The sequence below is a fragment of the Hipposideros armiger genome, unplaced genomic scaffold (genome assembly GCF_001890085.2).
Source record: "Hipposideros armiger isolate ML-2016 unplaced genomic scaffold, ASM189008v1 scaffold_74, whole genome shotgun sequence".
Lineage (NCBI taxonomy): Eukaryota > Metazoa > Chordata > Mammalia > Chiroptera > Hipposideridae > Hipposideros > Hipposideros armiger.
This window is the reverse complement of record NW_017731424.1, coordinates 2,216,880-2,242,417: the sequence shown is the minus strand read 5'-3', so window position 1 is coordinate 2,242,417 and position 25,538 is coordinate 2,216,880. Positions and strand designations below refer to the sequence as shown.

The window sequence follows — 25,538 nt, the reverse complement described above, 5'->3', positions numbered from 1 at the left end:
CCAGCAGCTGTCAGAGGGGCTGTGCTGTCACCTCTTGTCTGGCCCACTCAGGGCTGTGGCTCTCCAGACCCCTGCCCCAGGCCCAGCTGCTCCTCCTCCGCCCCTAGCCCCAGATTTAGTTCTGTCCTCACTCTGTGCTGAGGCTCCTAAGGCCACTGTGCAGGGAAGAGGTCTTTGACTTTCCCGGTTACTCTTTCGGTTCTAAGAGAAGAGGATACCAACCCAACCTAGTTCAGGCAAATCCGTCATCTCTAGGTTCCTGGAATCCAAGGACGGGTCAAACAACCCAATTGTGGGGAGACTGGAAATGCAGCTGGGCCTGGAGCACCAGGAACCAGGGACACAAGCACTTCTGGACCCCACTCGTGTGTGTGTGTGTGTGTGTGTGTGTGTGTGTGTGTGTGTGTTGGCCTCATGCTGTCTCAGTGCTCACTGGGTTGCTCCTGTGGTAGGAAACAGGGCAGTCAACAGCTCCTAGGTACTTTATTTTAAGCCTTCTTTACCAGAAAAAGACTTCCCCTCAAGTCTCTAAAACCCAGAGAAAGGTCACAGGCTCCTGCTGCTCCAATCAGCGGTGGCTTGGGGTGACATCATTAGGAACACGGCAGCTTCTAGGAGAGCCATGTTGTTTGGAAGAATGGGTGGGGCACCCAGGAGAACCCATTTTATAGGTGGTACTTTTCCAAGACGACCCTGCTCCCAGGGTCTGGCCTCACCGACTGGTGGGGTGTCTGTATGTCCCTCCGACCTCCCTCTTTTGGGAGATCACAGCAGTGATAGTAAGACAAAGACAAATACTGGGTATTTGTCTCTTCTCATAAGTAAGAGAAGCAGAATACTTAGCTCCCCTGGTAAAGTATGTCGAATCATCTTTGAACATAATTTCAGGATAACCAGGCAAATCTAAAGCCAAGTGATAGCTTACTAATTTCAAGTTATTTTCCATAGTTCTGGGCTAATAATATGCTCAGAGATTTCATAGCTGTGACCTCATGTTTGTTGTTGCCAGGCTCCACTATTAGAGACTTGAACAATCCTCACTCCCGCTGCTCCTGCTCTAGGGAAGCCTCTTTCCACACTGAATAGGACTAATGTGTGTGACCATTACGGTATTAGGGGCATGACAGTATGGAAACTCTGACACTAGGCTATAAAAGATATTGCAGCTTCTACCATGCTCTCCTGGGTCACTCGCTCTGGGGAAAGCCAGCCATGTTATGAGGATACTCAAGCGGTCCCATGGAGAGGTCCCCATGGGAAACAACTGAGGCCTCCAGCCATCAGCCAGCACCAACCTACCAGCCTGGAAACACGCCAAGCCTTCAGAGGGATGCGGTCCCACCCACCATCTCGAGACAAGCTTTTGAGAGGCCTTGAGCCGCTAGCACCTCAGTAAACCATTTCAAAATCTGGACCCACAAAACCATGAGATAATAAATGTTTATTGTTGTTGCAAGCTGCTAAGTTTGTTTTTTTTCTTTTAATTATTTTTTATTATGAAATACACATTTTTTAGAATTAGTTTCAGCTGTACAACACAGTGTAACAGTTATACTTTTTACCCCTCGAAGTGACAACCCCCCTCCCCCAGCAAGCTGCTAAGTTTTAGGGTAATTCCTTACACAGAAACAAATAACAAAATACTTAACGGGCATCTGAACCCATAGAATCACTTCATTAAAATTTTTTCTTTATTTTTCAATCTCTCATTTAATCAGAAAGCGGGCTCCATGCAAGTGGGAACTTCACCACTCCTGCTCACTGTGTTAGAACGCAGTGTGATGCACTGGAGACATCCAATATGTGCTGAGTAAGTCTGGCTGAGGATATGCCAAACATCTCCAACCCCAAAGAGAAGAGACCCGAACACCAAGCAGCACGGAAGTGTGGAGACAGAAGGGTTTCAGAGGAGCTGAGGTGCCATCGAGGCTCCCAGCAAACAGGTTAGAGACGAAGTGCGTCCATCTTTAAGAACTCCATGGCAAGGCCCTATTAGCCTGTGGGGGCTGACCCTCCCCTGGGCCCCTTCTGATCCCTTGACCAGCTGGGCAAATCCTCTGTGCCCTCCAGAAGCCAACCTAGTCATAGCTTTGACGGAAGTCAATGACTCCATTTCACAGTAGGAAGGCAATGGGGGAGGGTCCTTCTCGGGCTCCCAGAAGTCCCTCAACAGATGAGACTAAGTGCTGAACTAGCCCTGCCATCTAATAAGTGGCACGCAAACAGTTCTGCTGACCCCAAATCACCCAGGCCACATTTACAAACAGCTGCTATCTTCCGCTTGACTTGAGAAACTCAGACATGAGGGCTGAGCAGGAGAGCAGCCTTTCCTGCGGGCTACGTCAGAGCCTGACAAGGACGGGCTATTTTTAATAAACTCCACTTGGTAGAAATTCAACACAGAGGTGGGAACGGCGTGGATGGCGCTGGCTGAGCCAGGGAGCACTGGGTGGTATGCGACACCCAGGACAGCACTACCTCCTCCCTCCTTGGAGTTCCAGTCAGGATGGAAGGAAAAAAAACGTATTTCAGACGAAAATCGCGCCAGCCCTGGAAAACTCAATAAAGTCTTCATGCGTAAAAGAGGCGTTCCAAGGGCTGGTCATTTGACGTCAAGATGGGCGATGAAAAGGCCTCACTAATTCCCAGAGATGCAGAGAGAACGCAAAGGGATGGGGTCAGCCTCTCGTGAGTGGCAGCTTCGTTAAGGCAATGTAAAGAGCATTTATCACGTCAATGCAGGGAGCCAGACTCACATTTCCTTCCAAAAAAAAAAAAGCTCCTGGTACAGGCCCAGCGAAAGGGAACGTCTGCACGCACAACCCGGATGAAAACGGGCATCCATTGGGTTTTGTTTTTTTTTCTTCTTCGCAAACTGACTATGCCCATCTAACAAGACCCATGGCTGGAAAATTCCACTGGCTCCTGGGTTTAGCCTTGCTCCTCTCTGCCTCATCAACGCTAGACAGGTCCCAAAGCTTCTGGTGCCTCGTATTTTCCAAATGGGGAGCAGCCTTGGTCCAGGGCTCAGTCTTTGGGTTTCATCTCTTCCCCATCCACATGCATCTCCTTGTTGAGCTCATCCGGCCCATGGCTCTAAATACCAGTTATCTGTTGACAGCTCCCCATTTTCTAATGCCAGCCGAGATCTCTCTCACAAAGTTCAGACCTGAACACCTTCCTCCCTTCAAACAGCTCTACTTGGAGGTCTGACAGACTCCTGGTGTTTCCCTAAACGAGCCTCCCACAGCCTTACCCTAACTCCATCCTTCCAGTGGCTCAGGCCAACACTTTGAAGTCGTCCATAACTCCTCTCTCACTCTCAATGCATCAGGAAATACTGTTAACTCTGCCTGCGAAGCATGGCCCAAATCCAACCACCCTCAGCACTGCCAACTGCTTCCACGTGGCTTGAGCCATCAGTTCTCACCTGGGCTGCCGGAGCAGCCCCCTATCTGAGCTCCCTGCTCTTACCCTTCTCCCCATTGTCTGTTCCCAACACAGGAGTCAGAAAGTCGTTTAAAAACCTAAGTCGGACCACGCCACTGCTCTGCTCAGACCCTCCAGTGGTTCCCCATTTCCCTCAAAGTCAAAGTTCTTTAATGGCACAAGGCCTGGCACGATCAACACCCCTCCTAGACCCCTCTGCCCTGCTCCCTCCATTCCAGCCAGGACCGAGACGCTTCAACCAGCCTGGCAAACTAGAGCCACCGCAAGCAGGTGGTGGGGCCAGAACGCAGGGCCCAAGAAGACCCAGGGGACGGTGGAGGATGAAAGAGTCGGCAGGAGCCTATCGGTGGAAGGGCTGGTAAATCAGCCTCAGAACTTGGACTCTATCCCAGATGTCAATGCTTCCCAACCTTGGATACTTAGTACAGTCCTGGGAAACTTGAAAAATGCAATGTCTACTACAGAGTATGGCCAGTCCAGTGGTAATGAGCACCCCTAGTGCCAAACTGGTCTCCCAGGAGGGGAGCCAGGGCTCCTTGGAGAAATGATGGATTCTAGGTGTAGGGCAGGAAACATGAGCCTCAAACATCATATTATACCAGATAGCCAGGAGGCTGCCGGTGATTACTGGGGTCCTCTCAAGGGATCAGACGCCAACCCGAAGGGCTCCCACTGGCCAACAATGAGACCATGGAACACCAATGAAGATAATGACTACTGTGCATCAAAACGCACCATGTTTAAATCCACACGTTTCAAATCTAACTGGCTACTACTATTGGAGAATGCTCGCGAACCAATATGGTACTTTGAAAACATAAATACAGGGAAAGGATCAAGCATTTCCTGTATGAACTTGACCGCTGGGTAACCCAATAGTAATCGAAAGGAAGTGTTTCCCACTTAGCAAATGGAGAAGGAATGACAGAATGTCACCATGTTATAACCCCTAATTAACCAACAAATTTAGGTATTGAATAGGCTGCTGCCTTCTCAAAAAGAAAGACAACCAGATATCACATGTCCCCTGACAGAACATGAAACCACTTATGAAGTCAGTTCCCCTGCCCCCCGAATTGAAATGAATCTGACAAAGTTTCTAGATTCAACGAGCAATTTACAAGAAATACAGAGGGACCTGTTAAATGACACATGGGGATAAGAGCACAAAATTCAGATAATGGGAGGCTCTTCTGGATGAATAAAGGGAGGTGCATTTATAAAAATTTTTATAAATTATCAGGAAATCAGAAATGGGAACACTGACTAATATTTGATAATAGGAGAGAATTATTTTTTTAGCTGTGGTAATGGTACTGTGATTGTTTTGTTGTTGTTGTTGTTGTTAAAGAACGCTTATCATTTCGATACATACTGAAATGCTCACAGATTAAATGAGTTATGTAAAATCTGCTACAAAATGCTACAGAGGGGAGGAGATGGGGGAAACAGAATTGGCCATGAGTTCGTAATTGTTGAAGTGGGGTGAAGGGTGCATGGGGGTTCATTATACTATTCTGTAGACTTGTACTTTTTATAGTTTGAAACTTTCCCTAATAAAATGTTATGAAAATACTAGGTCCCACCCCAGAGATAGAAATTAATGAGTCCGGGCCAGTTTCGAGCACTGGTATCTTTTTGAGGCTCCCTGGTGTTCGTACCGCTCAGCCAAGGCTGAGAATGCTGTAATTGCTTATACAAGTGTGCGGAGAGCCTGCACTACGACCAAGACAGAGGCCACGGTGGGGGGCGGGGAGCTGGTCTGCGAGGTCGAGGAGCCAGGCGTGGTCCTTGATCAGGTGGGGGAGGATGAGGGAGGGGAGGGGTGAAAGACAATGTAGGCTTCAGGCCTGGGTCACCGTGGGGTGCTGGTCACTGGAACGGGAACATGTCAGGGCTGCGGGGAGGTTCTGGGTTTATCTAAGACGTGTTGGCTATGAGGGGGCCCACGTGACTGCTGGCAGTTTGGCTTGTGGGTCTAGAGATCCACACTGAGACCCTGAGGAAGACACAGAAACTTGGGCCCCACAGGGCTGTCTCCTAAGCTGAGACAGAGGTCGGGATGGCGGAAGCCGATAATGGCAGGAGGGCCTCCAGGAAACAGTGCCCTGGTCCCCTGCCCTGGGAAAGGGAGCCTGGATGACCCCATTTCTTTCATGATCGGTCTCCACTCTTCACCTGCCTTCCCGAGCAGTAGAAACCCAAAGGGCTGCTGTGCAGGCTGAGGTGCCCTGCCTTCCCGAGCAAGTGATGTTGAACCTTGCGTATTCCTACATCCGGCCCTTAAAACCCATGGAGGTCAATCAGCATCTGTTGAACTAGTGAACAACAGTGTATCTGCAGGAAGTCCCATGGCGTCCATCACAGCGATGTGTGCGAGCAGCCGGTGACGCCAGCAGCTGTCAGATTGGCTTGAAACTGCTAACAAGTTCATTGCACAAACATCTATTGAATGCCTGTGTATGCCAGGCACTGTGTTCGGCAGAGGTGACGTGGAAGCCCGTGGTCCAGGCCTCGGGGAGCTGGCTTTGTAATAGGGAAGTAGACAGGAAGCAAGCACACAAACACAAGCTTTGGCATTTTAGAAGATGGGTTCTCAGTGGGGGAGAGGAGCCACGAAACCCAAGAGTGACCTTGGGGTTTTGGGACCACCGACTTCCCCAGGCACAACCTTGTAGAATAACCCAGGCTCCCAGAATCAGGGAGCTGCCAGGGCCTCATTTTAGAGCAGCAGCAGCTAAGTAAGGCCCAGGGGTGCGGAGGTGGCCCACCAATGGTCGCCCGGCCGTTGCAAGCCTGGAGACCAGTCTGCATTCTCAGTCTGCACTGAGCGTTTTTGAGCAACAGTTTTATTTCTCACCCCTCTAAGCCACGTGCTCTATCTTTTCCTTTGATGCCGAGGACCAAAGACACCCCCTCCCCCCAGGCCAGGGACTTACCACTGAGTCCAGGAACTGAATGTAACACTCCAGCCCAGGTCTCGTTTCACAGAATTGCCGGAAAAGCAGCCTTCCAATTGGCTGCTTGTCACATAAACTGCAGTAATCTCTGTCTGGAGACAAAAAAACAAGAATGTGGTAAGACCCAGCAGAAGGTCGGGCAGAGTCATCCTGTCAACCCATCCCTGGTTCTGAGGGATGGGGAACAGCGACTGGTAAACTCTCAGGACTCCTTATGCATTTCCAGGCTCTGCAGACTCTGAGGGGTCAAGGTCAGTGTAGAGGAAGGCAGGAGTTATGACCCAGCCTCTACTCCCCAGCCCAATCCCCCTTTCCAATGCCCTCATTTCTGTATGTAGATGCCAACAGCTCCAGGGACGATGACTGCCCCCTGGCTGGCAGATCCGCATGTCACATTTCCTGATTACAGTGATCGGGTAAAGGTGGCAGGCATGGAACCCAAGACAGTCAAGTCAGAATGAACCACTGCTTTGCCTGATGCACTGAGAAGCGAGGTGCGGCCCGAGTCCACGGCAGTGTTCTTGACACTGCAAAGGAAGCTGCTGTAAGAATGAGGCTGTGACACACAGAGGTCAGAGCTGGGAAAATTACAAGTAGACTTGGTGCCCTGGAGATGTCATGAATCTGTGGATCAAGCCACGCCTGCAGCCCAATGACATCTGGAAAACTTCTTTATGAGCTTTGTGTAGGGCAGTTTGGAAAAAAAAAAATAATATTTTTTTAAATTACTTGTAATTCAAAGCATCCTAATGAATATGATAAAAAACATTTTTCATTTTTTGCCCAATTGGAGCAAAACCCAGTCTTAAGGTGCTTCAAATGATGAAAAACCTGCATTTTTCCAGCTGAGGAGCTAAAGGCACAGAGACAGGAAGTGACAAGCTCTCAGCCACTCAGTAGCCAAGAGAGTTCTGAAGAGGAAATGCAGTGCAAGGCTCCAAGCCCAGAGGCCTGGAGACCAGGGTTCTAGCCAGTGACCGGCTGTGTGACTTTAAGAAACTCACTTGCCCTCTCTGGGCCTCAGTCTGCCTCTGAAAAATGAAGGCACATGTTGGAGGTAAGATGGAGGTGGGGGCGGTGCTCCTTCTTGTCCCTTCCTGCAATGACTACAAGAGGCTTTCTCTGGCCAGAAGATGCTCAAAGGACTGACCAAGACATGCTGCCTTGAACCTTCTCAAGCACTGAAAATTAGCCCTTTCATTCTGCAGCTGCACCAGAAACAGCAAGGTGGTTTTACGGGGAAACCAGGAAGCAGGGTGTTAGCCCTCGGTCAGGAGAGGTACCTGGACGGAAGGAATGACGACCCTGGCCGAATGTAGAGGAGCCAGGACAATTGTCCTCTTAGGGGGCATTTCTCTAGAGATAGGGAATACAACAGGAAATAGGAACACAGCCAGCATGCCAGCTTACTTCCACCCAGGTTGCTTACCCATGGGGAGGTAAAGCTGCTACCTGTACAGAGGTTGGGGCCTGTGAGCGTGGGTTATGGAGTGAAGCAGCCTGGGTTAAAACCCCAGCCTCGCCAATGCCTGCCTGTGTGACCCTACTGGACGCTTTTATCCCTCAGTTTTCTCATCTGTAAACGGAACAGAAATTGTACCTAGCTCCTAGGACTATCATGAGGATTAAATAAGACAATTCATAGAAAGGACTCAGACCAGAGCCTGGCGGCTCATAGGAGATGCTTAATAAATACCACCTATTATCATCATGGACATGGACTTTTTGGTCTGTTCCATCTCCCTTCCTTTCGAGACCCTCCTCTCCCAGAGTCTGTAAAAATCCAACCTAAGGTTGTAAAGGGAGCCGACGCCTCCCAAGCCTCAGGGATGGGCATGTGACCCAGCCCTAGCCAATCAGAGCCCTCTGCCTCATGGCCACAATGAGTTGGCCTTGGAGTCTTTCCAGGGTTTTTGCTAGAACTTCCAGGAAAGACACTTGTTCCTCTCTGGGATGACAAGGCCTTAGGACTAGTCAGCCAAGAGCTGCCACAACCATTTTTCCCACCAGGCAGTGAGAGCTCACTGAGAATGAAGCCAGCACAGGGAAAAGGCAGAGTAGAGAAGAGAGAAACCCAGTGCTGTGAATGTCACGGGGGACCCTGAGGCCAGCCCACCAGGCCAGGCCGGTGCCCGTACTGTTATTCACCTGACAGTCTTTGCTGAAGCCAGTGGATAGGGAGGTTTTGTCTCCATAGGAAAGACAAGGCAGACCGACTGGAGAGCCGCCGCCTCCTTTGTGGGCAAACTGCCTGAGGGCAGAGGCTGTTTTTGTAGGAATTCACCGGGCCTAAGTATACTGTGTACAAGAAGGCACTCAAAACTTTCTCATTCTCTGAGTGGATTCTTTGATCAACTTGGCCCCTTCCTCAAGTGGTTTGGGGCTGAAACTGGCCTTGAGCTATGGCCTTAATTCAGCCTGCCTTTCCGTGCACAGATGGTTCACAAACAGCCACTCCAACAAGCATTTAACCCACCTCAGTGTGTGCCAGGATCGGTGGGGGTGGGGGTGGGGCGGGGTGGGAATGGGATGTGGTCCCAGCCCTTGGGGGATCTTGGATTCTGTTGGAAAGGGAGTGTGTGTGGGTGAGCAGACAAGATCCCAAGTGACAGTAATAAAATGTCAAGTTAGATGAGTGTTATCGTCAGCCACAGTGGGGAGTCTGGGAGGGAGGGAGCCCAGAGGGTGACAGGTCTGTGGCCCGCACCTGTTAGCAGGGCGCCCTGCAGACACAGCCTGCGTTCTCGCTGCCTCCCACGCAACCTGGTGCCCCAAGGTGAGGAAAACAAACTTCCCCATCTTTTCCCAATCGGCTGAGCTTCCCCAGCACAAACACAGAAGGAAAGCAAATTACCTTGTGTCAAATTCCAGTTATATTCAATTATGGCAGAGAGCACCACACTGTTTATGAGATTTGAGCAAGGTCCACACACCCCATTCTTTCCAAAAGCAATTATGAGATTTCATGTACCATATTGTGATTGCTTAAGGGTTCATCTGACAGGATTTTTTCTCTCCATATGGCGTTTGCTGTCAGTATGGAAACAAGGCCGTAATAAACTCATAGCACAGTAAACACCATGTGATTCCAACACAAGCTGTCAGCACCTCAGTTTCTCAGCAGCACAGGCCGCTCCCAGCTGTACAGAGGATCCCAGGCAAGAAAGTCACTCGCTGGAAGCCCAGGAAGGAAAAAAGGATTCGTAATCATCTACTTGGAGTCTTTGCTCAGCCTTAAAAGAAGATAAATGGGCTTATCTTCTGAGGAAGCACCGCCACCGCCAGCCACCAAATCAAAGTGGAACGTCCGTGGTTCCTTTAGAAATGGAGACTGAGGCCACAGAAGGAAGAAGCTGAATTTGGAAATTGATCAAGGTGACAAGAGAAGGTGCAAGTCAAGGTTCTCAAGGCACCAAGGTCACTTCTGGAAAGGCAGACAACACTGGAGCTGGCAGCACGAGGACCCCTTCTGCTAGGTTTTTGCAGACGCTGGCCCTGGTGTTGAAATCCAGCGGGGAAGGGCCCGGCCACAGCCCTTCTTCCCAGTGTGGTGTGTTGGGGTTGGTGGGTAAGAGCATCCAGGACAGGGGGACAGAAGGCTTTCCTCTCTGACTCTCCGTCAGGCAGGGAGAGAGAACCCTGGGGTGCTGCGCACACAGGCACACATGCACTGTGTACACACACACACACACACACGCCAGCTCTTCTACAATGTGAAAATCCTGCTTTGGGCCACTTGCCTCATTGGTCCTTCCTTCTAAGCCAGACAGAGGCTGTTGTTAGGTAAGCTATGAGGGGACCTCCCCCCCCTGCCCCCAGAGGACCCACCAGTCATCTAATTAGTCTATCTATACTCTTTTAGGTCCTTCTTTCATTCAATAAACTCTCTTCCAAGGTCTCCTGCTTTTGGATACTAGAAGTTTCCTTCAACTTTAAGACTCTCTTCTTGAATTCCACTCCTGGGGGTGTGTGGATGAATGGGTGGGAGGAGGCATACCTCATACACACTAGCAGGTTGGCATTAACAGCCCCAAGAATGGGGGTGTGGTATTTGTGACATGACATCTGGCCTTGGCTGCAGTAATGAGGTCTGGTGGACACAGCAAACGGAAGCATGTCCAGAGGAAGGTGGCTGGCAAAGCCCTAGGCTCTAGGCTCTAGGCTCCCGAGCTGTGCCTGCTGTGCCCACAGGAGGGTGGCGGGAGACATGCTGGGAAGGCAGGCTGGCCTCAGACAGGAAAGCGCTGGACCTCAAGGGCAAGGAGACTGGGATGGATTCACTACCCACGGGGACACCCAGGATTTTAGGGCACAAATGATTCAAGTACAAGCCACAGAAAGGTGGACAAAACGGGGTGGGGAGCAGGGAGTCTGAGACATTGATGGAGGGGGTCACTGCTGTGGGCACCACGGCCGCCTGTGGCTCCAGCCCGGCCTTGGGGCAGGGAGGGCGCAGCCTCTGTGGTTGCAACCCTGCTTTGGTGAGGAAGCTGCTGGACCGAGAAAAACCGCATGCGGCGTTTGTTTCTTCAAGGGCTTGACACCTCTCAGGCATGCCCACGGCTGGCCTGGGGACACAGGGCTGCCACCCCTTCCTGCAGCACACTGAACTCCAGCCATGCCCTCAGCCAGGACGGCTTCTTCCCACAGACAGTCCCTTAGCAGGTTGACAGGCCCTGGCCGAGGCCCTGCTGGGCCCTGCATGCCGGGCCCTATGGGCAGCGTCCCTGAAAGCAGACGAGGCATTGCAGCCTTCGTCTTTGTCCTGAGCAGTTTGCTCACAAGCCGGGGAAGGAGGAAGGCACATTCACAGACAGGCTGGGAAGAGCAGCCATGAAACAAAACTGCAGAAGGCAGGGCTGTTGGCAACGTTCAGGAAGGGGACACGCCCCCTCGTGATGTTAGGTTGGTGTCTGCGCAACAGCATGCTGGAGTGGGAATGGGAGTGACAGGGTCACTACAGGGAACAGGGAACACCGGAGAGGCTGAGTGCTGAGGAGGAAGAAGAAGATCAAAGCCAGAGACAATGGGGCCGGAGGTCAGGTCGGATGAGGGACTAGGAGAAGCCACAGTGGGGAGGTGAATCCCCAGGTGAGAAGCCGGGAGGACAAGGCACAGCGTGGGGCATGGTGTGTTAGGGTAAGAATTCAGGGCTGGGTCTGTGACCGCTGCAGGGAGCTTCAGGAACGGCTGAAAGTGTATGAAGGGTCCTCAAACAATTAAAAATTAAATATAAAACTACCACATGATCCAACAATCCCAATTCTGGGTATTTATCCAAAAGAATTGAAATCAGAGTGTCAAAGAGATATTTATACTCCCGTGTTCACTGCAGCATTATTCATAATACCACGATGTGGAAACAACCTAAATGTCCTTCACAGATGAATAAATTACAATGTGGCGTATACATATAGCGGAATATTCAGCCTTAAAAAGGAAGGAAACCCTGCTATGTGTGTTGAATGAGCCTTGAGGACATTACGCCAAGCAAGAGTAAGAAAAGAAATAAGCCAGTCACAAAAGGACAAATACTGCCTGAGTCCACTTATACGTGATATCTAAAATCATCAAACTCATAGAAACAGTAAAATGGCAGTTGCCAGGGGCTGAGGAAAGGGGTTAATGGGGAGTTGTTCAATGGATATAAAATTTCAGTTATGCTAGAGAATTAAGCTCTAGAGATCTGCTGTACAACACTGTGCCTATAGAAACAATACGGCATTGTGCCCTTAAAATTCTACTAAGCGAGTAGATCACATGTTAAATGTTCTCACAATAATGTCTACAAAAGAGAGAGACTTCAAGAACAACGGACAAAAGTGATAGGTTGCTTGGCGATGGGAGGTGAGGCATGAAGGGATCAGAAAGGAGCGTTAACTGAGGGGGTCAGCAAGTCAATGTACTTGATAATGAATGTCGCTGTTTAAGGATGCACATGCAAGCATGCATGCACATGCGTACAAGTACGTCACTTAGAGTTCTTCCTTTCCCAGGTTGGCACGACACTTACCAAGTATTCAACCAACAGAGGGCACATCAAGACAAAGGGCCCGACCTCATCACCACCTTGTGATGCCTGGATGCTTTGCTAAAAGCCTCCCCTTGTCTCCTAGCCTGTTCTCCTAATAAGCTACTGATGGTACCACCACCTCGGGCCCATTGTCAAGGACACTTGCTATAGACTAAATGTGTGTGCCCTGCGCCCTTTCCCCCAAATGCATATGTAGAAATCTGATCCCTAATGTGATGGTATTTGGAGGTGAGACCTTTGGGAGGTGAGCAGATCATGAGGGTGGAGCCCCCATGCATAGGATTAGTGCCCTTATAAAGGAGACCCTGGAGAGCTCCCTCGCCCCTTCTGCCCTGAGGACACAGCAAGAAGGTGGTCATCTCTGAACCAGAAAGCAGGCTCTCACCAGACATTGAATCTGCCAGCACCTTGAGCTTGGCCTTCCCAGCCTCCAGAACTGTGAGAAAGCCACCCAGTCTGTGGTATTCTGTTACAGCAGCCCAGACGGACTGACTTGCTATCCGGTCTTGGACAAATCCCGTCATCCTGCCTCCCGTATCACACAGGCAACCAGAGCGAGCGCTGCTACCGAAGACTAGCAGTACATGTCTCAGCACACAGCAGGTCCTACGTAAACAAGTGCCACTCGGACAGATCGCACATCCTCTACAAGACTCAAGAAATGGCGTTTTTACTTCTCTGAAGACGTAGCGGGGGAAACGGGATGTAGCTGGTGAAAGGGGGCTTGATTACCTCAGCACCAAAGAAGGAAAAAGCCGCTCCCTCCCACAACCCCGAGCCCCAGGAGGGCAGGGGCCAGGGCTCTGTGGGCCTCTCTCTCCCTCACTTCGAGCCTCCTTCTCAGAGAGAAGCCACACGTGTCCTCATCGCACATGGCTGAGGTTAAAATCTCACAACCCACAGTCAATTCCTTCCAGACTCAGAACCCCCAGTGGAACTCAGAAACAGGAATGATATTGATAGTGAAGATAAATAAATGCTGTCACTGTTTTCATTCCTTTCGAGTGACATGAAATGGGAACATACTTTCTTAATTAGGAGCCTGTAGTATGTGGACGCTTGGAGGGCAACCAGATTTTCGCAACTGAGGGCCAGAACGCAGGCAGTGAGGACAGCATAGCTCCCCTCGGATGGCCAGGAGCCCAGGTGACCGAGGCCACCCTCCCGCCCTCTCTCCCCGGGCTTGGAGAGCTGGCTTGGAGCCCTGGCGGATGCGGAGCAAGGAGAAGTCATGGCTAGGGTGGGGGGTGTTGATGACTGAAACCTGCCTGGGGCTGTTTTCCCTGTTACCCCAGGCACTCCTTGAACTTGGGCCAATGAAAATGCACGTTCCATTTCAGAAAAGCAAGAAATGCAGCTTCCTGAGGAAATGGAACCGCTAACACCCGAGCCCTTGGAAATGAAACCACATGTTTATTGTACGTGGTGGTGTGTGGGTGTGTGTGTGGGGGTCCCCAAAGTGATTCCTGGAGCCATCTCTACCAACTGGAGGTTTATTTTATTTTGTTTTGTTTCATTTTATTTAACATTGTTTTACCGAAATACCAAGGATTTGGGGATGGAGGGGAGGTGGTGGTTTGGGGGCAGGGGGCTCCTGATAGCTTCTAAGGCAATTTAGGAAAACAGATGTGAGGAGGCTGGATTAGACAGAGGCCACGAGCCCTTTACTTTGCCATAGTCCAGGTCTAAAACAATAAACAGAAAAGTGATCTGCAAACAACTTTCTCTTAAAAATTCCTGCCAAAGCTGGAAAAAACAATCGGGCGTTTGCTCTGAGGAAAAGGCTCTCTGACGTTTGAAAGGCAAGATAGCATCACGGATAACGGCAATTCTTCACAGCCCGCCTCTTGGAAGGAGCCCGAGAGGAAAAGGGAAACATTTGGTATTTGGTTAGCAACAGCTGAGTGGGTTCCTATTACTTCAAGAAAGATGTTTTTATGGGAATAAAAAATGACATATGGCACATTACATAAACACGCCCAAATCAAGCCTCACCTTCTTGTGCCTTTTGTCCCCCTCATCCTGGTCTCTAGTTTTACTGAATGTCTTACACCTGTCACATGTCGCTGTCGGGTAAAACACATTAAGGCTGGGCCTTACAAAGGTTGGTGGCACCTGGCCAAGCCACATGTAAAAACCACTCAATCGCAGGGTGCTTTGGTCTCGGCTGCCAGGGGAGGGGAAGGAGAGAAACAGGGGTGGGGTCGGGGAAGGAGGGTCTTGTCTGTGGACTTGGGAAACCAAGAGGAGCGGTGGGTGGACGTGTGCTTCTAGGGGGACCCAGTGCAGCAGTCGCTAGCAGCCTCGCCTCTTTGATGAAGGTCCAAGTCTCTGGCTTGAACCCATCAAGTGCAGTCAAACCCCAGCAGATACCTGGGAGTCTAGGAAAGGGCTGAGGGTTGGGCTGGACCGGACATGGAGTGTATGCTGTCACCACGGGGTCCCACAGTCAGGCAGTGACCTCTCCCTATTCTCAAGGCCAAGAAAAGCGAAGAACTTAGCTATTCCCTTGCACTGGGAATGGGACAAAGAATGAAGTGGGTAAATGGACACGTGCTGTGGTGTAGGGGGGCCCAGGGAATGGCTAGGGAGACACGGGGATTGCGCAGGGAGTAGCTGGAACGAACCTGGCGTGTCGGAAAGAGCCGGGGACAGAGCTGGGGCCCCGTTCCAGGCCCGGCTTTACGACCTGCCGTTTCTAAAGGCAGGTGGGAGCCAGTGAGCTCTGAGCCTCTCCCGTGCGCGTGGCTCTGACTGTAAGCCTTGCCTCCAGGCAGGCACAGGACTCGGAGTGTGACCACCCAGAGGCACTTGGCACAGCAGCAGTGGTGGCTCTTAAAATGCCACGCATAAAGGAAACACAACAACGTGTGACCTGTAGTTGTTGCTATTTCTCTAGATTGCCAGTATTTTTACAAATGAGGGGGAAAACAACTCCTATAAAAACATAGCTGCAAAATCACTGACATGAGGAAGGCCTTGGGAAGCAGAGCCATGGTGACAATCAGACATGTCCCCCTTTGGTGCGAGGCCTGGGTAACAGGCAGGCGCTCAGAGCTCCATTTTACACCGCCTGGCCTGCGGCAGAAACTTCCAGCAGGCTGGGCCGAGGCCTGCTGTGGCGTGGCACCTGGGAAGCCTCAGTGAAAGGCTACCTGGTGACCCAGGCCTTCCCTCACTCATGCTCTGCTCAGCCGTCCTGGGGACGCCACCCTCTTAGAGCCATTCTTTCTACAAGCTTTTTTCTCCTTGACAAGAAATTTCCACGTGGAAACAGGCAGCTTTTGGTCATTGAAGTGCCCAGGCCATATCTGGGCCAACTGCATCAAACCTCTGGGAGTGGCGTCAGCAGTTTTTAAAGCTCCCTGGGTGATTCCAACACTGTATGGACTGTAAGGTCCAAGTCACCATTTTATCCCCGAACCTGGATGGGTGCCTGGCCAAAGCAGGAGCTCAGGTGTATATGACTGGACACATGAACAAAGCAGTGTGACATGGAGGCCACACGCTTCCAAACTGGGGAGTAGGAATCTCAGGCCCACACTCCCTTGACACACCCCTCCGGTGGCTAATGGTCCAGTCTCCCCGAAGCACCAGATCCCAAAGACTTGCTCCTAGTGGAGCTTCCACCCAAGGGAAACAGAAGGGCTCCGGGTCCCCGGCCGAGGCAAGGCTGGGACAGGCTGTGTGCTGCTCTGGGAGCAGCAGCTGTGGTGGCGCAGGGCCCCCAAAGCTGGGTGGGCCTGAGCTCGGAGCCCTGCCTGACTCCCTGCTCCCTGGAAAGCTCGGCCAGGCCAGGGGTCTGTGCTCAAGGGGCTGGACTTCACCTCCAGCCCCTCCTCTGGCCCCTGTGTGAACGCAGACCCACCCTTCTCCTCTCTGGGCCACGGTTCCTCCTTTACAAAACGAGGCTGATGAACGAAGGAAGCTTAAATGGCCGTCTCCCAGTTCGGCAGTTCCACAGGGAGGAGCCTGGTGGGACGGAGACACCAGTGGGCACGGGGCTTTCTCCAGCACCGGGGTCTTTAAGCCCACGCGACTGCCTTCCCTCCCACCCCTGCACTGTGGCCAGAGCGCCAGCGGGGTGAAAATGAGCTCAAAAGGCAGCATTTCTGGAAGGCCCGGGTCCATGGGCCCCAGCTTCCACCCCAGCCCTACCCGAGTTTGCTGCAGGGCTCCGGTCGTTGTTTCTCCCTGTGCCTCAGTCTCTCACGTGCTTTTTTGGTTTACCTTTGGATGACAATGCCTGGCCCACCCTTACTGCCCTCTGTCCTGGCTCACTGGGGAAGAGGGCAGGGTGACCTGGGGGCTCTGAAGCCTCAGAGGTGGGGCCCACTTTGCCATCTAGGGGCCCCGGGACTGGCTTCACCTGGAGCTATGAGCTAATGAAGCAAAAGCCATGGGGGGGCGGAGCCAGGAAGTGGCTGGGTAAGGGCGGGTAGGAGGGTGGGAAATAGCACCCTCTGTGCAGAGGCAGCTTGCTTCTTCCTGGGCCACCAGCCAGGGCCTAGCGAGGCTCACAGCTGTGCCAGCCGAAAGCTGGAGAAGAGAATGCCTGGGAAGGTGAAGGCAACTGATGGTCTCCTGAAAGCCTTGATGTCTCAGCGTCCTAAGACCTCAGCCACTCCAATCCTCTCGACATGGTCCCCACCTGGGGCTCAGCCAAGCATGGTCTGTGCACTTCCGGGGACAGGAAGCTCTTCACCTACCAAGTGTCCAAGCCCTCTTAATTGACACTGTGTTAAAAATCCATTCTTAATTTGAGACCAAACTTGTCTTTCTCTCTTACCGGCTCCTTGGTCCTCATTCTAGGGACACAGAGGACAAATGTTAGGTGGCAGTTATTCTCTGCTCCTGGAGTCTTCGCTCATAACCCTCAGGTTCCCCCAGATGCCTCATCGCAGCTCCTAGAAGACTGGCCATCCCAGGTCTCTGTGTCCCCAGGCACAGAGCACGGAGGGCTTGGCTCACCGGAACCACATCTGGGTCTTTGGCGAAATGTGAAACCACGTCACTCCTTCCTTCAAGCCCTCTTGGCTTAGCTCAGCCCAGACACAAGAGGGGCTAGATTTGGGAAGAGAGGGGCACATTCTCAGGTATATAGAGTTCACCCAACGCTCACTTTCCAAACAAGAAATGGGGGAGGCCTGACGCTTCAGTAGAAACTAACAGAGAGAAAGCTGGAGTCTCAGTTCAGGCTTGGCTTGGCTGAGCTACAGCTCAGGTGGATCTTCAGTCTGGCACACCTAGTTTTCAGAGAAGAGATGTCCTTTGGGTCGGGCAGTGGCCTTCCCACATTGCCACCTGATGTGTGAGAACAGTAAATGAAATGATAGCAGCGGATGGGGGGGCTTGCTGTATACCAGGCGCCGTGCTAGGCACTTTTCATGCTTGTCTCTTGCCATCCTCATAACAGCCCTACAAAACAGCACTGTTATCAGCCTGTTTTTTTAGATGCCAAAGAATGAGGTCCTGAGAAGGAATTAGCACAAGGTGCCCAAGCTAGCAGGAGGCAGAGACGGGATTTGAACTCAGCTCTTCCTGACAGCAAAACAGCTCTTCTGCATATTTTAGCTTTTAGGGGTCCGCGACATTGGCAGGCAAGGACCTAGGATCCCGAGGGGTGGACGACATCCCGCCAACCTCTGGGGACCCACATGGGAGAGGGGCACCCCAGTAACCTGAATATAACTACGTCCACGGGCCCAGGCTGCTCTGCACGCTGAGTCCAGGAACTCGAGCCTCTAGACACAGGCCTGGCAACGCCATGGCAGCTCAGGGGATCAGCTAGGCATGGGGGCTCCGTGGGCTGAGCAGCCCAGGAGGAGTATTTGGAACACCCTCTCTCCTCTCCTCCAGGCAGCCTGAGTATGCCGCCCCCTCCCCAGCCCTGAGCTCCGTCAGCTTTGAGGCCGACCAGCACCTGTGATCACATCCCGTACGTGCTGTCTCATTCCTTTGGCCGCTCTCCTCAGCGTTGGCCTTGTCCCCTCCACCAAGCTATAAATTCTCTCTCCACTGCCGCCCCCTTTGCATCCCTATAGAGCCCGGGACAGTCTGGACACTTATGAGGTCACCAAAAAATATACCACTGATTAAAGCAAGAGCAGCCCTGAGAAAAGTTATTCACTAGGCTCCTGTTTACACTTCTTTTGTCAAAACAAATCCCTTGCTCCTTGAAGAGAGAAACCTTCAAGTGCTTGGCGTCCAGAAGTCAAGGCTTGGCTTTTCATAGGGTGTTGGAAGTGCATTTCCAGCACATTCCTGTGCTCAGACCTACATCAAGACAAGTCTTGAAGCCAACAGGACAGGCGTCCAAACAGGGCCGGACCCAAAGTGAAGCCAGCAATGCCCAGGCTGCCTGGTTCCCCGTGCCCCCAGAGCCTAGCACAGAGCCTGGTGCAGAGCCGGCACGCAGTAACATTTAACGCGTGAATGAATGAATGAATAGATTAACGACCTAACTCCATTCGCTAGCTGTTGGCTGTCTTCTAATGTATTTGTTTCCAGACTTCTCCCAAGCTAGGTCAGGTTAATGAATGGATCTCTCACACTGGAAATGGAGCTGTCCCAGCACTGGCGCCCTCCTCCTGCACGGGGCAATGATGGCAGGGCAGAGAAAGGGAGTGATGGAGGGAGCATGGTCAAAGGCCTTGCAGAACACCCAAAGGAAAGCCAGTCTGACCCCCATCTCTCAGATGGGCAAACTGAGGCCCAGCTAGGGGAGTGGTCTTGTCCTATCCATCACCCTAGGGCTTGCTTAGCCACCTCAGCTGCTCTAAGGCCCTGGATCAGTGTGAATAGGGAGAGGAAGTCCTTTATTACGACTCAAAGACCCTCACCCAAGGGTCCCACCCAGGCCTGGCACACAGACGCTCAGTCACGCCTTTCAAAACCCCCCGTGGGACTGGCATTGTGAACACCGTGAAGTGGAGCTGTGTCTGTCAGCCTGAAGGCCTGTGATCGATGCCACGCAGGTGTCTCATATAAATCTTCAAGGGCCGTCTCTGCATGGAGCCAAGTAGACGCTTTAAATCATCAAGAGGGAGAAAAGCAAAATGCCTCATGCATTTTCATTTTTATCTAAGTAGAAGAGCACAATCAATTTGTCAGCAGGCAGTACCACTTCTTGCCAAATACCACTTATTTTAAACCAAAGCTTTCTCAGCTATACAAATACAGACTAGAAGCCTGCGGGACCCAAAACGCATGCTCTTTCTTCTTTTCTTAAGAGTGCCACATATCTCATAACTGTCTAGACCTCCTAAGCTCCGTCTCAGCCGGGAGCACTGCTCCCCGTGAAGGCTTTTTCTCTTCCCTCTGACTGCTGGGCTTGAGACACATTTTGACAGATAGTTAACTGATGCGAAACCTAATAGCCTCCTCAGTTACTTAGCGCAGATAGATCACTGGGGGGAAGACCAAAAAACAAAACAAAAAAATGACTGAGATGATCAAAGTATACCATTGTGATGAAACCCTGATTTCCAACTGGTCTAAAAATGTAACCCATACGGCTGTTTGTTTTAAATTATTCCTTGCTAAGCACAATGTTCAGATGATTGAAAAATTCCACGCTGAAACCTCCGATGCTCACTTATTTTTCCTTCTGAGCACCTGCCTGGAGAGAAGCTTTGCTCTGAAAAATGTAACTAACCTGGGGCAGGCGAACCCTCAGTCCCTCACGCTCAGTATGCTGCCTTGGGAAGTCATTCTAAGACTTCTTAACGGGGGTGGGGGGGCCTGCTTTCTGAAGGTCAGGCTGTAGCTGTAGCGTTTTGTTCTAGATGAGTCAGAGCCAGTTAAAGTAGGAGGTTGGAGCACAGCGGGAGGCAGGGTCTGCACGGGGGCCAGCAGCTGACAAACGTGACCTACGTATGTGTAGCTGGAAGCAAATCGGGAATGTACACGGCACATCCAAGTGACCACTACTAGGAAAGAATTCAGTTCTTCCCAAAGAGGGCTCAGAATCAAATTTCCATTCTGGAAGCACAACTCACAGACGTTGGGGTTAAGCTGGGGGAGCCAACAGGACACCCTGAACCTCTGGCCCAGACCGAAGCAGCTGCAGGGCTCCACCCTGGAAGGGAATCCTAGACCTGGCTGCCTCCTGGCCATTAGTCACCGGTTTCCAGCCCCCCGTATATTCGCATCCAGGTTTGTTCGACTCATTTAGCTGGGGTTGGATCTGCTAGGCCAGGGCCTGCTCTCCCACCCCACCCTTTAAGATTATTTTACTGAGCACCTACTTGGTGCCCTGCTCTGAGGGAGCCCAAAGGGTCAAGGGATCAGCAGAAGCACCTACCAGCCCACACAGCCCAGGAGCTTACGGGCCAGCTCTGGCTCGAATTCCTCCCGGATGAGAGGCGGCGGAGAGGTGAGGGGCATGAACTCTGCAGGCCACCTGGACTCATATCCCAGTCATCCAATGTCTGTTCATCATGTTCGCTGTTGTAATAGAACCTCCACTGTTAGCTGGGTTCATGGTCACCCAAAGGAAAGACTGTATTTCCCAATCACCTTTGTGGCGAGGTATGGTTATACGGCCAAGTTTGAGCCAACGGGATGTAAGCAGAAATAACGGGCCCCAGTTAGCTCTGGCTATGCCGTTCACCATCCCCCCCCCCCATGGACCACAATGCAGACACAGTGGGGCAGAAGGGACAGAACGGCCACATAGACAGAGCTTCCACAGCAGCGCTTGACCCCTTCCCAAGCACTGTTCCATGAGAGAGAAATAAGCTTGACCTTGTTTAAACCTGGGTTCATCTGGGTCTTTGTTCAAGTGGCTGAACCCACCCTCTACCTCATACAATCACCTACTAGCTGCAGGACCTTTTCTGAGACTCACTTCCTTGGTCCTAAAATGGAAGCAATAAGATGACCTACCTCATAGGTACAATTCCATCAAGGTGCTTAGCACAGTGCCTGGCACATGGTGGGCCCTTTGTAAATACCATCTATCCACTATTGTTGTAAGGAGCCGCTACTGGCTAGTCTTGCGCAAATCCCCGACACCCATCTCCCTCGCTGCCCAACCAGGAAAGAGTGTGAGCACACACTGCCAGGGACGGGCTACCGGGAGCCAGGCTGACCCACCGGAGCCTCATCTAAACAGGTGGAGTTTCAGATGCTCTTCACCACAGCGGGAGGCCCAAGTGTTGTTTAAACGCAGTGTACCCACCGGACCTTCCTTGGCAGGACCCACGGTGCTGTAATAAGGCTCCCAGGGTCCCATGCTCCTCTGCGCGCCCCTGCACTTGAGCAAATACAGGACCGTTTCTCTGGTGGGATTTACGTGCCCCAGTCTCAAAAAGCATGGGTTTTAAAGATGATGATCTGAAATGCAGAACAGTTTTCCTCCCCGCCAAATACCATTTAGTCTTTCTTCCCTGTGATATCCCGGGTGATTCACATCAAAAGAGGATTTTAGCGCGAGTTATAGTTTGGATGCTGGAAGGTTCTGAAGTCAACAGAACTGTTTTTGTTGTATACTACATAAAATAAACACTTTAGTTCCAGGAACTCAAGGCAGCTCACTTGGAACCACATGTGTTTTCCCAAGATGCACAAGTTGTGCGAAACTGCCCTTGTCCTAGCCGCACTGGGTCACTCAGATTCCAGTGTCTCTGGGGCTCCCAAGGGGCACAGGCAATGGACAACCCCGGGCTGGCCCTGCAAGCACCTGGGCTGATGACACCTTCGCTCACAAGGGCCGGGAGGGCGGACGATGTGCTTGCACTGTGGGGTGGGGGGAGCTATTTAGCCAGTCTCTGACCCCGGGCTACAGCGTTAAACATGGGATTGTATACAGGGCTACTAAGGGCTTCCTAAGAACTGACGTTTCTTTTTTTAAATACTGACTTCCTTCTTGTAGCATCATTGCCTCTGATGGTCACAGAGCACAGAGTGTGGACAGCCTGCAGCTGGTACCCACATTTCCTAAGGGCAAGGGCTGCCTTTCAATTCTGAACCCCCTCAGAGCCTCCACCAATGCTGGGCACCCAGCATGGGCCCCTAGTCTGGGCTCCTATCACCTCTTCTCTGAGGCCCTCAACACAGTGACCCCTTTGGGTGGTGGCCTCATTAACTTCCCTCCCCACTCCCTGGTCTGTCTGATTTATGACTATGTTCCCCACGGCCCAGAGCAAGGCCTGGCATATAACGGAGCCTCGGAAATGAGAGAATGAATGAATGAATGAATGAATGTTGGGGCTTGCTGAATAAGGGAATGGTTTTAAAATCATGATGAAGAAGATGAGGCCTCCATCTAGGCAGCTAGAGAGCAGCAAAAGGTCACACACTGATCAACGTGTGTGGGCATCTGCTCGTGGTTATCCACTGAACCCAGAAACACTCACTGTGAAATGCACGCACACGTATCTGGCACCTCCTAGGAGCCACACGCGTTCACACTCCATTCTCTCACTTAATGCCACCCTGTGTGGTAGAGAGCACTACCCCTGATACAGCCAACCTAAGGCGCCTGCCTGAGGTCACACAGTGTCAGTAGAGGAACTGGGATCTGAGTCCAGGATTTTTTTTTTGTGTGTGTGGTGTCAAAGCCCCGGGTGCTCCCAGCAAGCTCTGGGGAGGCCAGAATCTGCCTGGCCAGACCTCCCCGGGAGGACTCCCTGATGTCCCCGAGACCAGTCCTTGGGAATCAAAAGGAAGGAGGGGAGCGACTTGCTGCTCCCTCAAGAGGAAGCCACCATTTCCCACCAGAGAAGGAGTGGCACTGCAGACTCAAACACTCAGAGGCCTTCCCGGGGCCGGAAGGGAGAAACGGGGCCTGGGAACAGAGCGTGACCCAGAGCAAAGGGCCCTGGGCCCTATTTGGAGACAGGGCCTTTAGGGAGGTAATTAAGGTTAAATGTGGTCCTAAGGACGGCACCCTAGTCCAATAGGATTGGTGTCCTTATAAGAAGAGGAAGAAACACCAAAGATTTTTCTCTCTATTTTTCTCTCTATTTCTCTCTCTCTCTCTCTCTCTCTCTCTCTCTCTCTCTCTCTCTCTCTCCTTACACAGAGGAAAGGCCATGCGAGGACAGAAAGAAGGCAGCTGTCTACAAGCCAGGAAGAGAGGCCTCACCAGAAACTGACCCTGTCAGTACCCTGAGCTCGGACTTCCAGCCTCCAGAGTGTGAAAACAATAAATGACTGTTGTTTCAGCCACTCAGCCTGTGGTATTTTGTTGTCGCAGACCGAGCTGAATAACACAGGGTGTGTGATCAAAAGAGTGAGGTTTGAGGCTTAGTTCTGCCATTTACAAGCTCGGTGATCGCTGATGAATCACTTGGCCTCAGTTTCCTGGTCTGTAAAATGGGGCTGCTGACTCTCTCTGCCCTGCCTTCCCCCCTGAGAGGCCTGTGGAGGCCCAGGAGAAGGCAGCCAGGCTGCAGGGTAGACGGGCCTGGGCTGGGGCGTGTACGGACACAAGTTCAATCCTGGCCCAACATTCACCACCTGAGCGACCCCAGATAAACCACATCATCAGAGCAGCGGCTGTTAGCAGAGCAGTGGCTGCATGCCAGGCACACACAGTTTTCTGAGCTGAGCAATGGGGATGAGGACCCTACGGCTCATGGGAGTGACAGTCAGAGGCTAACGTGGGCACAGCATCTGAGCCAGGGCCAGCCGTGCCCTCGGGGCAGTCACCCAGGAACCCTGCCTCCTAGCCCGCGGCGCCCTGGGCCCAGGGACAATCGCTGGTGCTCTGACCCTTTGCTCCTTCTCCACTGCACAACGGGGAAATCAGCTGGGGCCTTGGAAAGAAGGGGCCAGGCCATTCCCGGCCATCCGTGGCATCCTCCAAGGCTCACATACTTTCCACACTGAGGCCTCTCTCCCTTTGGGGTGTAATTGACGCAGTCACCCCAAGAGGACTGTAATCTGCTTAGCAGATGCTGCCCCGCCCAGCTTGCAAGGTTGCCTCAACACCTGGACCAAAATCCAGTCCCCATGAGGCCAAGGTGTCCAGGTCAAGGGCATGCCCCCACCCACCCATCACCCTGCTAAAGGTGTGGCTACCGACAATGGAGAAGCCCTGATACACAAAGGGGGGTGCCTGAGGGCAAGTGGGATGAGAGGTGGGGAGGCAAAGGGGACACCCTTGATTGCATGGAAAGAAATGCATGCAGAGCTATAAATGATGGGAGCCAGCAGGGCGCTGAGTTTGAGCTGCTATTGCCATCAGAATTTCCCTGGCACCAGGACGCAAGTCTTTGGAGGGCAGCTAAGCCAACAATTTAGACCCTAATGCTTCTCCCCCACACCCCCCACACTCAGGGGCAGGAATTCAGGAGGCAGCAATCAAGGTATGTATCAGAACGGAATGATCATGGCCTTTGCAAACATCTCCCAGACCCCAAGCACCCACGCGCACACGAGGATGTCCCCACAAGGTGCCTCAGCTTCTATTTCCCAGGAGATGGATCTGCAGACGAGACGGAGGACCCTCTGAAGGCACCTCCTTGTTGTGCTGAGACGGTCTGGGGCTCGAGGGAATTTGCCCAGAACAAACAGAAGGCACAGCCCACCCATTCATTGTTTTATCTTTGGAGCAAAAACAAGCTTCACCTGCATTTACAGTCAAATCGGTCAAATCACTATTCCAGTCCTGCTCAGTTAAAAGGGAAAAAAAAATTTTACAGACCACTTTCATTACTGTGGAGGGGGCAAGGCATTGGGTGTCACGTCACTCCGCCTGGGCTCCAGGCGCCGTTTGGCCTGGCCCCTTTTCCACCTCACTGGTTGCTAAGAATCTTTCCTGCCTTAGCCTGGCCTCACCCACATGCTCTTCTTCAGTGGGCGTGGAAGCTCCCCGGGTCTTCTTTGACAAAGTTATAGAGATACCATGAGACTGCCCAACACTGGGAGGTTGCAAAATGGAGACCTGGCACGTATCTCTCAGCAAAGCAAAGCCTTTCTCCTTCTGTCAACTTGAGAAGGGCTCCCACCCGGGAAGACAAATCCTCCCGTACACTGTGTTGAAAACTCATGAGCGAAAAAATGTTCAACATCACTTAGCATTAGGGAAATGCAAATTAAAACCACAATGAGATACCACCTCACCCCGGTCAGAATGGCTATCA

At 51.9% G+C, this 25,538-nt stretch overlaps 1 protein-coding gene across 1 annotated transcript in view; it reads right to left on the bottom strand.

Moving 5' to 3' along the window:
- Positions 1-25,538, bottom strand: part of GRK5 (G protein-coupled receptor kinase 5) — a 228,861-nt gene that overhangs the window by 62,288 nt on the left and 141,035 nt on the right. The window contains exon 3 of the mRNA XM_019642921.1: positions 6,390-6,502. Within this exon, the coding sequence (XP_019498466.1) occupies positions 6,390-6,502 (113 nt within the window). The remainder of the gene's footprint in view (positions 1-6,389; positions 6,503-25,538) is intronic.